Below are 15,463 nucleotides of genomic sequence, written 5' to 3'. Positions count from 1 at the left end.
GATCCGGTGCTTTACCGGATTATCTCCACGGGGTTAGCCCGTAATATTACCCCCCTCCTCCCCTTAGTAAGCCGTTAATTTTCGGTGTGTTAGTAAAGCGTTATTATTTAATTAAATAACGTCTCTTTATCGATTAAATAACGACCTTTAGTAGCTCCTTTACCCTAAATAACCCTTTTATTCGTTAAAGGGCTCTTAAGGCGGGCTTTCTTTATAGTTATAAGGTTAATTAACGTGTTATATAAGGATATTATTATAATTCATAGACGGGTCGTAGGGTCGTTCCTTTTATATAAGGAACCGATATACGTATCTTCCCTAGCCGTGTAACTCGCTTATTAATAATACTAACTTTACCGTTACCTCCGTTATTCTGTTTTTTCTTTTTTTCTTTAACGATATCCTTTACTATTAGTAATATATTTTCTATCGCCTACCACCCTTTCGCACGCCGTTTTATTATTCTAACTATTATCTCTCTCTTTAGAAGATATTTAAGTTTTTAGAATTATCTCCGGCCCCTAAGATACGCTTCCTTATTCTTCTTATAAGCTTCGCGCGACGTTTACTAACTTATATATATAATACAGGGGGCTAATAATAATAATAATAATAATACTAGTAAGGAGGCACTTACTCCCGCCCCGGCTAGTAAGGAGATTACTACTCCTGCCTTGGCTATAGACCGCCGCGCCTAGCTAGCCTAAGCCGCTAAGGCTAAGGGTAAGCGTTCCGCGGGCAAAGCTTCTATAGTAGTTAAGAGCCCCGCGAAGCGCGCTCGTGGAATAAAATATGGTTCGAGTTATTCCGACTGTACCACTTGGTTATTCCGACTATAGTTCAGACCTAGACTCTAATCTCCCTACCAATCTTCCTCATCAATCTATATCGTCAATCTACATCGTCAATCTACATCGTCAATCTACATCGTCAATCTACATCGTCAATCTACATCGTCAATCTACATCGTCAATCTACATCGTCAATCTACATCGTCAATCTACATCGTCAATCTACATTATCAATCTACATCGTCAATCTACATCGTCAATCTACATCGTCAATCTACATCATCAATCTACATCGTCAATCTACATCATCAATCTACATCGTCAATCTACATCGTCAATCTATAGATACAGGCAGCGCGTTCCGTTACCTCGTTATATAAAGTAAGAATAAGATAGCCGCGGTCGCGTGGGCGTGGGTGTGGGTGTGGACGTGGAAGAGGAAGAGGAAGACGAAGACGAAGGCGAAGAGGAAGACAAAGGAGTTACTGCTACTGCTAGTACTAGCTCGATCGTACGAACAAGCTATCCGTTAATTAAGTCCGAGCGATCAAATTAATAAAAAAAAGACATCGAAGTGGTTTACGACCGTGGTTGCGAAGGGTCTATGTCTGAACTACAGTCGGAATAACCAAGTGGTATAGTCGGAATAACTCGAACCTAAAATATCCTCCTAGAGGGACCCGTTCGGTCTTTTGCTTCGCTTATATAAAGGTAATTACTAACGGCTAGGATAGGCGGCGCTACCGCGACTAATTAGGACCCGGAGCGAGGATACCCGATCCTAAGTGCTATAATTACTCGAAGGGTGGTTATAGGTGCGTTCCTTCTCCGCCTAGGATAACTAGTCTATCGGCAGTACTCCTAGAGGCGGCGAAGGTGGTTAACGATAACCCCTTCTATAGCCCTAAGGCGATAAAGGCGCTTATAGCGGCTCGTTTAGCCTTCTAGAAGGCGTCTAGGGTTTCGAAAAAAACCTTTAGCACTTCATAAAAGGATAAGCCTATCTTAACGCCTATCGACTCGGGTACTAGTAAGCCTCGCTTATCGGTATAAGCCACCGCCTCCCCTTATTACGCGGACTCCTATATTATAATAGGTGGACCTATACCTATCACGGCGCCTCCTACCGTTATTACGCCTATTCCTAGTATAACGATTACCTTTATAGGGGTAAAAGGCCTACGCCGGCTTAACCGGTTCCTATAGGTGGTTAAGAATATTATAGGGGTTATAGTTAAGGTAGAGGATATTAAGTCCTTTAAGGGAAAGAAGACGGATAGGTAGGCTAAGGTCGCGGCGTTTATATTATCTCCTATTATCGCGGAAAGCGTTAACGGTTATAAGGACGTTTATAATAACGTTAATCTCGACGCCTAAACCCGGTAGCTAGGGGCGGGGCTTATCCGCCCCGATTTAATTAATATAGGCGGTTTTACTATTATTCTAACCTTTATTTAATCCTTACCGCTTTTCCTATAACCCTTCTTCTTTTTATAGCGTTCGCGTAGTCCGTTATTAACTTTAATCGGACTATATTTCTTTTTATAACGGTCTAAGGCGGTTAATTCTTATAGGGAATCCGTCGGTTCCTAAGATATCTAAGCGTATCCTTCTTACTTTACTAACGCCTCTCTTACTACGCCTCTACCTACCTTCCTATTCCTAGCGTATAGGATTTCCTTTACTATCTATTCGTTTTCCTCTAGACCGTCACGAATCGGTCCGGGTTAGGGGTTATATAGGATTTAACTAAGGAGCGGGTCTTTACTCGTATATCGTAAAAGGTCTATATAAAACCTCGGGTATATATTTAAAGGTACATTTAGTTCTATAATATACGGGTTAATAACCTTAGTAACCCTATACTTTTAGTATAGCTAACTTAATTTATATAATAATCGTAGAGTAGAATAGTTTATAAGCGAGAGCTATATAAGGTCGCCTTTATAGAGCCGTTTAGTAGGGATATAACGCTTATTCGCTAACTCTTCCTATTATAGCCACGTTGCTACTATTAAGGCTTAAGCGAACTCTATAGCTTCTTAGAGGCGGCGGAGCAGGTTATAGGCTACTAACTCCTAAGTGTCGCTGCTTAGTTCTTCGTGAATCTAGATCGGATCGACGTGGTATCCGTATTCTAAGAAGAACGGACTTATCTTAGTAGTAAAGCTTTCCCGGTTATTTAACGCTAATTAGGCGGCGGGCAGTAACTTATCCTAATCGGATTAGGCGTAGTAAATAAAGACTTAGAGGTACGCCTATACTTTTCAATTCGCTTATTCGGTGGCTTTATCGGTCTAGGGGTAATAAGCCCTGCTTAATCGTTATTCGATTCTAGCTAATTTATAAAAGTATCGCTAAAAGCGATTTATTTAGTTAGAGCCTTTATCGCTTATAATTAAATAAGGTATACCGTGGAAATAAAAGTGATAGTATAGGAACCGTTTAGCGTACGCTTCTGCTTTTATAGAGTCTATCGCTTCGAGGGTAATAGCCTTTATAAGTCGATTAGTTATAACCTAAAGGTACCTACACTTCTTTTTTTTAGCGGGAGGTAGATCCGTTATAAAGTCTATTAATAGGTCGCTACTTATCCGTTTAGGAATCGGGAGCGGTTTTAAGAGTCCTTATTAAGCGTTCCTCTATATATAGCTTTAGTTATAGACGTTATAGTTACGTATAAACCTGCGTATATCTCGGTTTATTCCCGGTTAGAAGAAGCGTCTTACTACGAGGGTAATTATATTATCTCGCCCCGGATAACCTCTAATCGTAGAGTCGTGTATAGATTAGATTACTTATATTCGTAATATACTCCCTTCTTAAGCTCCCGGTACCTATAGGCGATCTCGGAATATTAGCGGTCCTTATAAGGTTATCCTGTATTCGGTAATCTAGGCTCGGAGACCTAATAAGGGGGAAAACTATTAATCGCCTTTAGATACGGCTTATATAGCTTAGCGATACTAGTTATCTTCTTTTACCGTGGCGTCCTATAGCTATTATAATTCGTTATTAGCTTTAAATACTCGTGGGTATTCGTAAAGGAGGCGGATCTTTAAGGGGATTAAGGTCTCTGGGATTGTTACGGGTTAACCCCGTAGAGATGATCCGGTAGAGCACCGGATCTTCCGACTAATCATAGCGTGTTCCTAGTGGGTCGCCGCGATATTATATTTAGGTTATAAGCACCTATAGAGTTTTCCCCTTTCCTTCTTTTCTCCTTGGCTTTAGATAATTTAATTATTTAGCCTTACTCTATGAATAACTTATGACTAGCCGCTTATATATCTAAAGCTTAGCGAAACCTATACGCTACGCTAATAGAGATAGACTATCACTTCGATCCACCTCCCGGCGCTCCGTTACGCCTAGCAGGCGAGTCGCCTAAGGCCGCGGAGTAGAGGAGGGAGATTATTAACCCTTTATAGACTCAGGTCGTGACCTTAACTACCTAGATCTAAGAATAATAGAATACTATTAAGTAGCTACTATAGGCGATATAAAACTAATAACGTATAGCTACGTATTATCTTATTATACTATCGGAAAAGACTATATAGGGCCTTTAGCCGCCTATCCCGACGCCTATACCCGATATAACGCCCGTTTCGAACCTTAGGACTAAGGCACTTCTACTACCCTAGAAATTTAACTATAAACGCTTAGAGTATATAAGCTAGTTATATAAGATTCGCGAAAAGCTCCTACTTAATTAATATCTGTTTTAGAGCCCTTATAAGAAGTGGTATTTTATTAACGCCTATTTAGATAAAGCTCCCCGCCGCGTTATCGCCTCCTTCTAGGCTATAGGCGGAACTAACGGTTAATACGACCCCGAAGACTTCCTTAATTACCTTAACCGTATATATAAAGACGTTAACGAATAACCTTACGCGGCTAACGCCCTAAGAACGTTATGCTAGCGTAAAGACTAAGCGTTCGGAAGCTTTATACCCGGTTTTAAATAATAGCTTACTATCGCCGGTAAAGGTTAATAGGATAATACTATAAAGATTATATTCCTAGAGGGAGCTCTTAGTAATCGCCTTTATACCGCCCTTATTACCGCGAAATTACCGAATAACTATTATACTTAGGTAACCGAAGTATAAAGCATCGCTTAGAGACTTAAAGCCGTCGCTATAAAGCCACGGTTCGGCTAAGCGCCACGTAATAGTAATAATAATAGTCACGCTTATAATCACGATAACGATATAAAGATAGGAGGAGTTAATCGAGTATAGACTAAAAAGAAAAAGATAAAAGAGTGCTATAACTATAGAAAGAAGGGATACCTCGCTAGAAGATATCGCTTAAAGAGAAAAGATACCGAAGATTATAAAAAGAACCGTGTAGCGAAGGTCTTAGTAGCCTCGGATAATAAGACGATCTACGCGGGAGTTATAGATAACGATAAAGACTCGGAAAAAGAATAGCTTTAGTACGAAAACGGGTACTAGAGCCTACTATAAAGGAATAAAGGGATTAGAAAGAGTTTATATTATAGTCGCGTAGTAGTTATTTAGCTTTTATATAAGCGCGGATTAATAAAAAGTTAATTACCGCTCTTATAGATACTAGATATAACTATTACGTAGCTATAAGTGAATATCTTATAAAGTCCCTCCGCCTCCTATTAGTCGATAAGACTAGAAGACCCTTCTCGGGGTTCTCTGATATTATAGGGTCCACGAAGAGTTCCGGTATCGCTATATACGATCTTAAGATCGGTGGATATATATAACGATTATTCGCTTATATACTACCAGGATTAGATTACGATATATTCCTAGGGAAACCATAAATAGAATATAACGATATTACTTATTATATAAAGAGACGTCGCCTTTACTATAAAGTGGCCCGGATAGATATCCGACTCTAAGGCGAAAAAGAACCCGATAATATTAGAGCTATCCGCGGGGCTTGAATAGTAACCGGGTCGGTATTCGCTAGTATTATACGGCGATTATAAAGGAAATAACGGCTTAGTAAAAAGGAACTCGCGCTCTACGTAGTTAGTATTAAAGATATCGATAAGGCCCTCTAAGGTAAATCTTTAGTTAACCCCCGAAAGTATATCCTAAAAGAGATACTACGACGATTTCCAGACTTATTCTCCGACTTATAAGCGAACCGCCTTCCTCCTTATCGACCTAGGGTGGACTATAAAGCAAACCTTATACTAGGGCCTAATAGTAAGGAGCTAGAATTACCCTAGGGCCCTTTCTATAATATATCTAGAGAGGAACTCTTAGTCCTATAGAAGACCCTTACCGACCTTATCGATATAGGGTTTATATAAGCTAGTAGCTCCGCTACTAAAGTTTTAGTTTTATTTATAAAGAAGCTAGGAGGAGGGTTACGATTTTATTACGATTACCGTGCCCTAAATACGATTACCTAAAAAGACCGCTATCCTATTTTACTAATTACGGAGATACTCCGAAACCTAGAGCGAGCTAAGTGGTTTATAAAGCTTAATATAGTTACTGCGTTTTATAAGATCCGAATAGCCGCTAGCTATAAAGCGAAGATAGTATTTTAAACTCGATTCGGCTTATTTAAATAGTTAGTATACCCCTTCGGACTTAGTAATACCCCCGCGTCCTTTTAACAATATATTAATAAAACGCTATAGCGTTACCTTAACGACTTTATTACCGTATATATCAATAATATCCTAATTTACTTAAGCGGATCCTTACACGACTATAAGAAGAAGGTTAACCTAGTACTATAATCGCTAAGCGACGCAGGATTAACGCTTAACCTAGTAAAGTGCGAGTTTAGCGTGAAGACTATAAAGTACTTAGGGTTTATAGTTACTACCGGCTAGGGCGTTTTATATAACCCCGATAAACTAAAGGCGATCCGAGAATAGGAAGCCCCGACCTTAGTAAAGGGAGTCCGAAGCTTCCTAGGCTTTATAAACTATTACTATATATTCGTAGAGAACTTCGCCTATATTATAGCCGCCCTAATAAGACTAATAAAGAAGGATCGAGTATTCTCCTAGGGTCCTAACGAATAAGCGGCCTTCGAAGAGGTTAAGAAGAGGTTCTAGGAGGAACCGATCCTACGATAATAGGTTTTAAGTAATAAGACCTTCGTGGAAACCGACTACTCGGGATTCGTATTAGGAGGTATATTAGTTTAAGAAGACGAATAGGGATATTATTACGTGGTCGCCTACTATTTAAGGCGTCTTATAGGAGCCGAGTATAACTACCTTATCCACGATAAGGAGATATTAGCGATTATAAGTTACGTGATATATTAGAGAGTAGAGCTCCTAAGTTATCGTCGCTTTACGATCCTATCCGACTATAAGGCCCTAGAATACTTTATAATAAAGAAGATACTTAAAAAAAGATAAAGCCAATAGGCTAGTAAGCTTACTTAGTTTAACTTTATACTAGAATACCGTAAAGGTGCCGATAACTATACTATCAATACTCTTTCGCGAAAAGAATAAAACGAACCGAAGGACTTCTCCGATAAACGGGAATAGGCGCGATATATATAATTAATCCTAGAGACCTTAATTCCCCTAAAGATCCGCCTCCTTTACGAATACCCACGAGTATTCGAAGCTAATAACGAATTATAATAGCTATAGGACGCTATAGTAAAAGAAGATAACTAGTATCGCTAAGCTATATAAGCCGTATCTTAAGGCGATTAATAGTTTTCCCCCTTATTAGGTCTCCGAGCCTAGATTACCGAATACAGGATTACCTTATAAGGACTGCTAATATTCCGAGATCGCCTATAGGTGCCGGGAGCTTAAAAAGGGAGTATATTATAAACACGAGTAATCTAATCTATACACGACTCTATAATTAAAGGTTATCCGGGGCGAGATAATATAATTACCCTTATAGCGAGACGCTTCTTCTAGCCGGGAATAAACTAAGACGTATATAGGTTTATATATAACTACGATATCTATAACTAGAGCTATATGTAGAGGAACGCTTAATAAGGACTCTTAAAACCGCTCCCGATTCCTAAACGGATAAGGAGCGACCTATTAATAGACTTTATAACGGATCTACCTCCCGCTAAAAAGAAGAAGTGTAGGTACCTTTAGGTTATAACTAATCGATTTATAAAGGCTATTACCCTTAAAGCGATAGACTCTATAAAAGTAAAAGCGTGCGCCAAACGGTTGCTATACTATTACTTTTATTTCTATAGTATACCTCGTTTAATTATAAGCGATAAAGGCTTTAACTAGATAAGTCGCTTTTAGCGATACTTTTATAAGTTAGCTAAAATCGAATAACGATTAAGTATAGCATACTACCCCTAGACCGATAGACCCACCGAATAAGTAAACTAAGAAGTATAGGCGTACCTCTAAGCCTTTATTTACTACGCCTAAGACGATTAGGATAGGTTACTACCCGCCGCCTAACTAGCGTTAAATAACTAAAAGAGCTTTAGTACTAAGATAAGCCCGTTCTTCCTTAAACACGGATACTATATCGACCCGATCTAGATCTACGAGGAACTAAGCAGCGACGCTTAGGAGTTTATAGCCTATAACCTACTTCGCCGCCTCTAAGAAGCTATAGAGTTTACCTAAGCCTTAATAGCGGCTATATAGCTATAATAAAAAGAGTTAGCGAATAAGCGTTATATCCCCGCTAAACGCTTTTATAAAGGCGACCTTATATAGCTCTTACTCGTAAACTACTCTACCCCTAGACCGTTATATAAGTTAAGCTGGCTATACTAGAAGTATAGAGTTACTAAGGTTATTAACCCGTACGTTATAAAACTAGACGTGCCTTTAAACGTATACCCGAGGTTTTATATAGACCTCCTGCGATATATAAGCAAAGACCCACTTCCTAGTTAAATTCTATACGACCCCTAACTAGGACTAATTCGTGACGGTCTTAAAGAAGACGAATAGACGGTGGAGGAGATCTTATACGCTAGGAATAGGAAGGTAGGCAGAGGCGTAAGGAGAGAGGCGTTAGTAAAGTAGGAAGGATACGCTTAGATATTATAGGAACTAACGGAGTCCCTATAAGAATTAACCGCTCTAGACCGCTACGAAGAGAAGTATAGCCTGATTAAAGTTAATAACGGACTACGCGAACGGTATAAAAAGAAAAAGAGTTATAAAAAAGGCGGTAAGGATTAAATAAAGGTTAGAATAACAGCTAAGCCGTCTATATTAATTAAGTCGGGGCGGATAAGCCCCGCCCCTAGCTACCGGGTTTAGGTATTAAGATTAATATTATTATAAACGTCCTTATAACCGTTAACGCTTTTAGCGATAACGGGAGATAACGTAAACGCCGCGACCTTAGCCTGCCTATCTGTCTTCTTTCCCTTAAAGGACTTAACGTCCTTTACCTTAATACGTATAACCCCTATAATATTCTTAACCACCTATAAGAACCGGTTAAGCCGGTATAGGCTATCTACCCCTATAAAGGTAATCGTTACGCTAAGAACGGGCGTAATAACGGTAGGAGGCGCTATAATAGGTATAGGTCCACCTGCTATAATATAGGAGTCCCTACGGGGGGGGGGGAGGCGGTGGCTTATACCGATAAGCGAGGCTTACTAGTACCTAAGTCGATAAGCGTTAAGATAGGCTTATCCTCCTATAAAGTATTAAAGGTCTTTTTTAAAACCCCGGACGCCTTTTAAAAGGCCGAATAAGCCGCTATAAGCGTCTTTATCGCCTTAGGACTATAGAAGGGGTTATCGTTAACCACCTTCGCCGCCTCTAAGAGTGCTACCGACAGACTAGTTATCCTAAGCGGAGGAGGAACGCACCTATAACCGCCCTTTAAGTAGTTATAGCACTTAGGGTCGGGTATCCTTAGTCCGGGTCCTAACTAGTCGCGGTAGCGCCGCCTATCCTGGCTATTCGTAATAGCCTTTATATAAGCGTAGTAGAAGACCGAACGGGTCCCTCTAAGAGGATATTTATTCTATAAGCGCGCTTCGCGGGGCTCTTAACTACTATAGAAGCTTTGCCCGCGGAACGCTTACCCTTAGCCTTAGCGGCTTAGGCTAGCTAGGCGCGGCGCTTTATAGCCGAGGCAGGAGTAATAATCTCCTTATTAGCCGGGGCAGGAGCAGGTGCCTCCTCGCCGGTATTATTATTATTATTATTATTAGCCCCCTATATTATATATATAAGTTAATAAACGTCGCGTAAGGCTTATAGGAAGAATAGGAAACGTACCTTAGGGGCCGGAGATAATCCTAAAAACTTAATATCTTCTAGAGAGAGAGATAAGGGGTTAGAACGATAAAACGGTGTGCGAAAGGGTGGTGGGCGATAGAAAACGTACTGCTAATAGTAAAGAATATTATTAAAGAAGAGAAGAAAAAACAGAATAACGGAGATAACGGTAAAGTTAGTATTATTAATAAACGGGTTACACGGTCAGGGAAGGTACGTATATCGGTTCCTTATATAGAAGGAATAATCCTATGACCCGTCTACGAATAATAATAATACCCGTATATATTACGTGAATTAATCGTATAACTATAAAGACCTATTTTAAGCGCTCTTTAACGAATAGAGAGGTTATTTAGGATTAAAGAGCTACTAGAGGTTATTATTTAATTAATAAAGAGGCGTTATTTAATCGAATACTAACGCTTTATAAACCTATACCGAAGGTTAACGACTTACTAAGGGGGGAGGGGGGTAATATTACGGGTTGACCCAGTAAAGATAATCCGGTAAAGCACCGGATTTTCCGACTAATCATAGCGTATTCCTAGTAGGTCGCCGCGATATTATATTTAGGTCGTAAGTACCTATAGAGTTTTCCCCTTTCCTTCTTTTCTCCTTAGCTTTAGATAATTTAATTATTCGGCCTTACTCTATGAATAACTTGTGACTAGCCGCTTATAGGGATTAACTATATATATCGCGCCTATTCCCGTTTATCGGAGATATCCTTCGGTTCGTCTTATTCTCTTCGCGAGAGAGTATTAGTAGTATAGTTATCGGCACCCTTATAGTATTCTAGTATAAAGTCGAATTAGGCGAGCTCGCCGGCCTATCGGCTTTATCTTTTATTAAGTATCTTCTTCGTTATAAAGTATTCTAGGGCCTTATAGTCGGATAGGATTATAAAGCGACTATAACTTAGGAGCTCTACTCTCTAATACGTCACGTAACTTATAATCGCTAATATCTCCTTATCGTGGATAAGGTAGTTATACTCGGCTCCTATAAATCGCCTTAAGTAATAGGCGACTATATTATAATATCCCTATTTATCTTCTTAAACTAATACACCTCCTAATACAAATCCCGAGTAATCGGTTTCTACGAAGGTCTTATTACTTAAAACCTATTATCGTAGGATCGGTTCCTCCTAGAACCTTTTCTTAACCTCTTTAAAGGCCGCTTATTTATTAGGACCCTAGGAGAATACTCGATCCTTCTTTATTAGTCTTATTAGGGCGGCTATAATATAGGCAAAGTTCTCCACGAATATACGGTAATAGTTTATAAAGCCTAGGAAGCTTCGGACTCCCTTTACTAAGGTTAGGGCTTCCTATTCTCGGATCGCCTTTAGTTTATTAGGGTTACACGAAACGCCCTGGCCGGTAGCGACTATAAACCCTAAGTACTTCACGGTCTTTACGCTAAACTCGTACTTCGCTAGGTTAAGCGTTAATCCTATATCGCTTAGCGATTATAGTACCAGGTTAACCTTCTTCTTTTAGTCGCGTAGGGATCCGCTTAAGTAAATCAGGATATTATCGATATATATAGTAATAAAGTCGTTAAGGTAACGCTATAGCGTCTTATTTATATCGTTAAAAGGACACGGGGGCGCTACTAAGTCTAAAGGGGTATACTAACTATTTAAATAAGCCGAATCGAATTTAAAACACTATCTTCGCTTTATAGCTAGCGGCTATTCGGATCTTATAGAATATAGTAACTATATTAAGCTTTATAAACTACTTAGCTTACTCTAGGTTTCAGAGTATCTCCGTATTTAATAGGAGAGGATAACGGTCTCTCTAAGTGATTATATTTAGGGCACGGTAATTATAATAAAATCATAACCCTCCTCCTAGCTTCTTTATAAATAAAACTAAAGCTTTAGCGGCGGAGCTACTAGCTTATATAAACCCCTTATCGATAAGGTCGGTAAGGGTTTTCTATAGGACTAAGAGTTCCTCTCTAGATATATTATAAAAAGGGCCCTAAGGCAGTTCTGGCTCCTTACCGTTAGGCCCTTATATAAGGTTTATTCTATAGTCTACCCTAGGTCGATAAGGGGGAAGGCGGTTTATTTATAAGTCGGAGAATAAGTCCGGAAATCGTTATAGTATCTCTTTTAGGATATACTTTCGGGGGTCGACTAAAGACTTACCTCGGAGGGCCTTATCGATATCTTTAATACTAACTATATAGAGCGCGAGTTCCTTTTCACCGAACCGTTATTTCCTTTATAATCGCTATATAATACCGGCGAATACCGACCCGGTTATTACTTAAGCTCCGCGGATAGCTCTAATATTATCGGGTTCTTCTTCGCCTTAGAGTCGGATATCTATCCGGGCCACTCTATAGTAGAGGCGATATCCTTTTATATAATAAGTAATATCGTTATATTCTATCTATAATTTCCATAGGAATATATCGTGATCTAATCCTAGTATTATATAGGCGAATAATCGTTATAGATATCTACCGATCTTAAGGTCGTATACGGCGATACCGGAACTCTTTATAGACCCTATAGTATCGGAGAACCCCGAGAAGGGTCTTCTAGTCTTCTTAACTAATAGAAGGCGGAGGGATTTTATAAGACGTTTACTTATAGCTACGTAATAATTATATCCAGTATCTATAAGAGCGGTAATTAACTTTTTATTAATCCGTGCTTATATAAAAGCTAAATAACTACTACGCGACTATAATATAAACTCTTTTTAATCCCTTTATTCCTTTATAGTAGGCTCTAGTACCCGTTTTCGTATTAAAGCTATTCTTTTTCTAAGTCTTTATTATTATCCGTAACTCCCGTATAGATCGTCTTATTATCCGAGGCTACTAAGACCTTCGCTACACGGTTCTTTTTATAATCCTTAGCGTCCTTTTTCTTTAAGCGATATCTTCTAGCGAGGTATCCCTTCTTTCCGTAGTTATAGCATTCTTTTATCTTTTTTTTCTTAGTCTATACTCGATTAACTCCTTTTATCTTTATATCGCCGTTATACTTATAAGCGTGACTATTATTATTACTATTATATAGCACTTAGCCGAACCGTGGCTTTATAGCGAGGGCTTTAAGTCTCTAAGCGATACTTTATATTTCGGTTACCTAAGTATAATAGTTATTCGGTAGTTTCGCGGTAATAAGGGCGGCACGGAGGCGACTACTAAAAGCTCCTTCTAGGAATATAATCTTTATAGTATTATCCTATTAACCTCCACCGGCGATAATAAGCTATTAGTCGAAACCGGGTATAAAGCTTCCGAACGCTTAGTCTTTATACTAGCGTAACGTTCTTAGGGCGTTAGCCGCGCGAGGTTATTTATTAACGTCTTTATATATATAGTTAAGGTAATTAAGGAAGTCTTCGGGGTTATATTAACTATCGGTTTCGCCTATAGCCTAGAAGGAGGCGATAACGCGGCGGGGAGCTTTATCTAAATAGGCGTTAATAAAATACTATTTCTCGTAAGGGCTCTAGAAGAGTTAATTAAGTAGGAGCTTTTCGCGAATCTTAGATAACCAGCTCGCGTACTCTAAGCGTTTACTATTAAACTTCTAGGGTAATAGAAGTGCTTTAGTCCTAAGGTTTAAAACGGGCGTTATATCGGGTATAGGCGTCAGGACGGGCGGCTAAGGGCCCTATATAGTCTTTGCTGATAGTATAGCGAGATAAGGCGTGGCTATACGTTATTAGTTTTATATCGCCTATAATAGCTAGTTAATAGTATTCTGTTATTCTTAGATCTAGGTAGTTAAGGTCGCGACCTAAGTCTATAAAGGGTTAATAATCTCCCTCCTCTACTCTATAGCCTTAGGCGACTCGCCCACTAAGCGTAACAGAGCGCCGGGAGGTGGATCGAAGTGATAGTCTATCTCTATTAGCGTAGCATATAGGTTTCGCTAAGCTTTAGATATATAAGCGGCTAGTCACGAGTTATTTATAAAGGAAGGCCGAATAATTAAATTATTTAAAGCTAAGGAGAAAAGAGGGAAAAGGAGAAATCTTTATAGGCACTTATAACCTAAATATAATATCGCGGCGACCTACTAGACGCGCGGTGTGATTAGTCGGAAGATCCGGTGCTTTACCGGATTATCTCCACGGGGTCAGCCCGTAACACCTATTAGTCGCTAAGACTAGAAGACCTCTCCGAGGCTTCTTAAATACTATAGGGTCTGCTAAGAGTTCCGGTATTGTTATATACGATCTCGATATAAGTAGATATATATAACGACTATTCGCTTATATAATCCCGGGATTAGATTACGATTTATTCCTAGGGAAGCCTTAGATAAAGTATAACGATATTATTTATTACGCGAAAAGGCGCCGCCTCTATTATATAATAGCCTGTATATATATCCCACTAGGAGGCGAGGAGGAGCCCGATAATATTAAAGCGATTTATAGTGCTTAACTAATAACGGGGTGGGTATCAGCCAATGTTATATATCGACTATAAAGGATAATAGTTTAGAAATAAAGAGTTAGCGCTCTATGTAATTAGTATTAAGGATATTAATAAAACTCTTTGAGGTAAGTTATTAGTTAATGCCGGAAACTATGGTCTAAAGAAGATCCTATAATAATTTCCCGACTTATTTTCTGACTTATAAACGAACCGGCTCCTACTCTTCTAACCCAGAGTCCACTTTAAAATAAACTTAATATAGGGACTTAATAGGATAAAGCCAGAACTACCCTAGGGCCCTCTTTATAATATATTAAAAGAAGAGTTATTTATTCTATAAAAGACTCTTATTAATATAATTGATAAGGGGTTTATATAAGATAAATAAGTCGGCCGCTAGAGCCCCGGTTCTATTTATAAAGACACCAGGAGGCGGACTATAATTCTATTATAATTATTATACCCTAAACGTAATTATATAGAGAGATCGTTACCCTCTCCCCTTAATAACTAAGATACTTTAGAGCCTCGAGCGAGTGAAATAGTTTACTAAGCTTAATATAGTCGCCGCTTTCTATAAGATCCGAATAGCTATAGGCCACGAAGTAAAGACTGCGTTTAGGACCCGGTTCGGTTAATTTAAGTAGTTAGTATACCTGTTCGGATTAAATAATACCTCTATATGCTTTTAGCAATATATTAAGTAAACCCTTTAATACTATCTTAATAATTCCGTGACTATACATATTAATAATATCCTTATTTCCTTAAATAAATCTCTTAGCGATTATAGGATAAAGGTTAAGCTAGTGCTATAATTCTTACGCGATACCAGGTTAATACTTAATCTATAAAATACGAGTTTAGTATGGAAATTACACAATACCTTAGGTTTATAGTTATAGCTGGTTAGAACATTTCGTATAACCCCGATAAGCTAAAAGCGATCCGACAATAGGAAGCTCTAATATTAGTACAGGGAGTCCGAAGCTTCTTAGGCCTTATAAACTATTATCGTATA

General features: G+C 38.9%; 1 protein-coding gene across 1 annotated transcript; it reads left to right on the top strand.

Moving 5' to 3' along the window:
• Positions 1-792: 792 nt before the first annotated feature.
• Positions 793-10,114, top strand: ACRALDRAFT_212015 (uncharacterized protein; the record flags this gene model as incomplete). The annotated part of the gene is made up of 4 exons (XM_071023815.1): positions 793-813; positions 851-1,124; positions 1,229-1,272; positions 10,100-10,114. 4 exons carry the CDS (start codon positions 793-795, stop codon positions 10,112-10,114), a joined length of 354 nt encoding a protein of 117 aa, XP_070874276.1.
• Between the last annotated feature and the right edge of the window lie 5,349 nt (positions 10,115-15,463).

The sequence above is a fragment of the Sodiomyces alcalophilus genome, assembly GCF_042370955.1.
Source record: "Sodiomyces alcalophilus JCM 7366 unplaced genomic scaffold ACRALscaffold_5, whole genome shotgun sequence".
Taxonomy (NCBI): domain Eukaryota; kingdom Fungi; phylum Ascomycota; class Sordariomycetes; order Glomerellales; family Plectosphaerellaceae; genus Sodiomyces; species Sodiomyces alcalophilus.
Note: the sequence above shows the minus strand (reverse complement) of the source record. Positions and strands in the feature narration are given on the sequence as shown.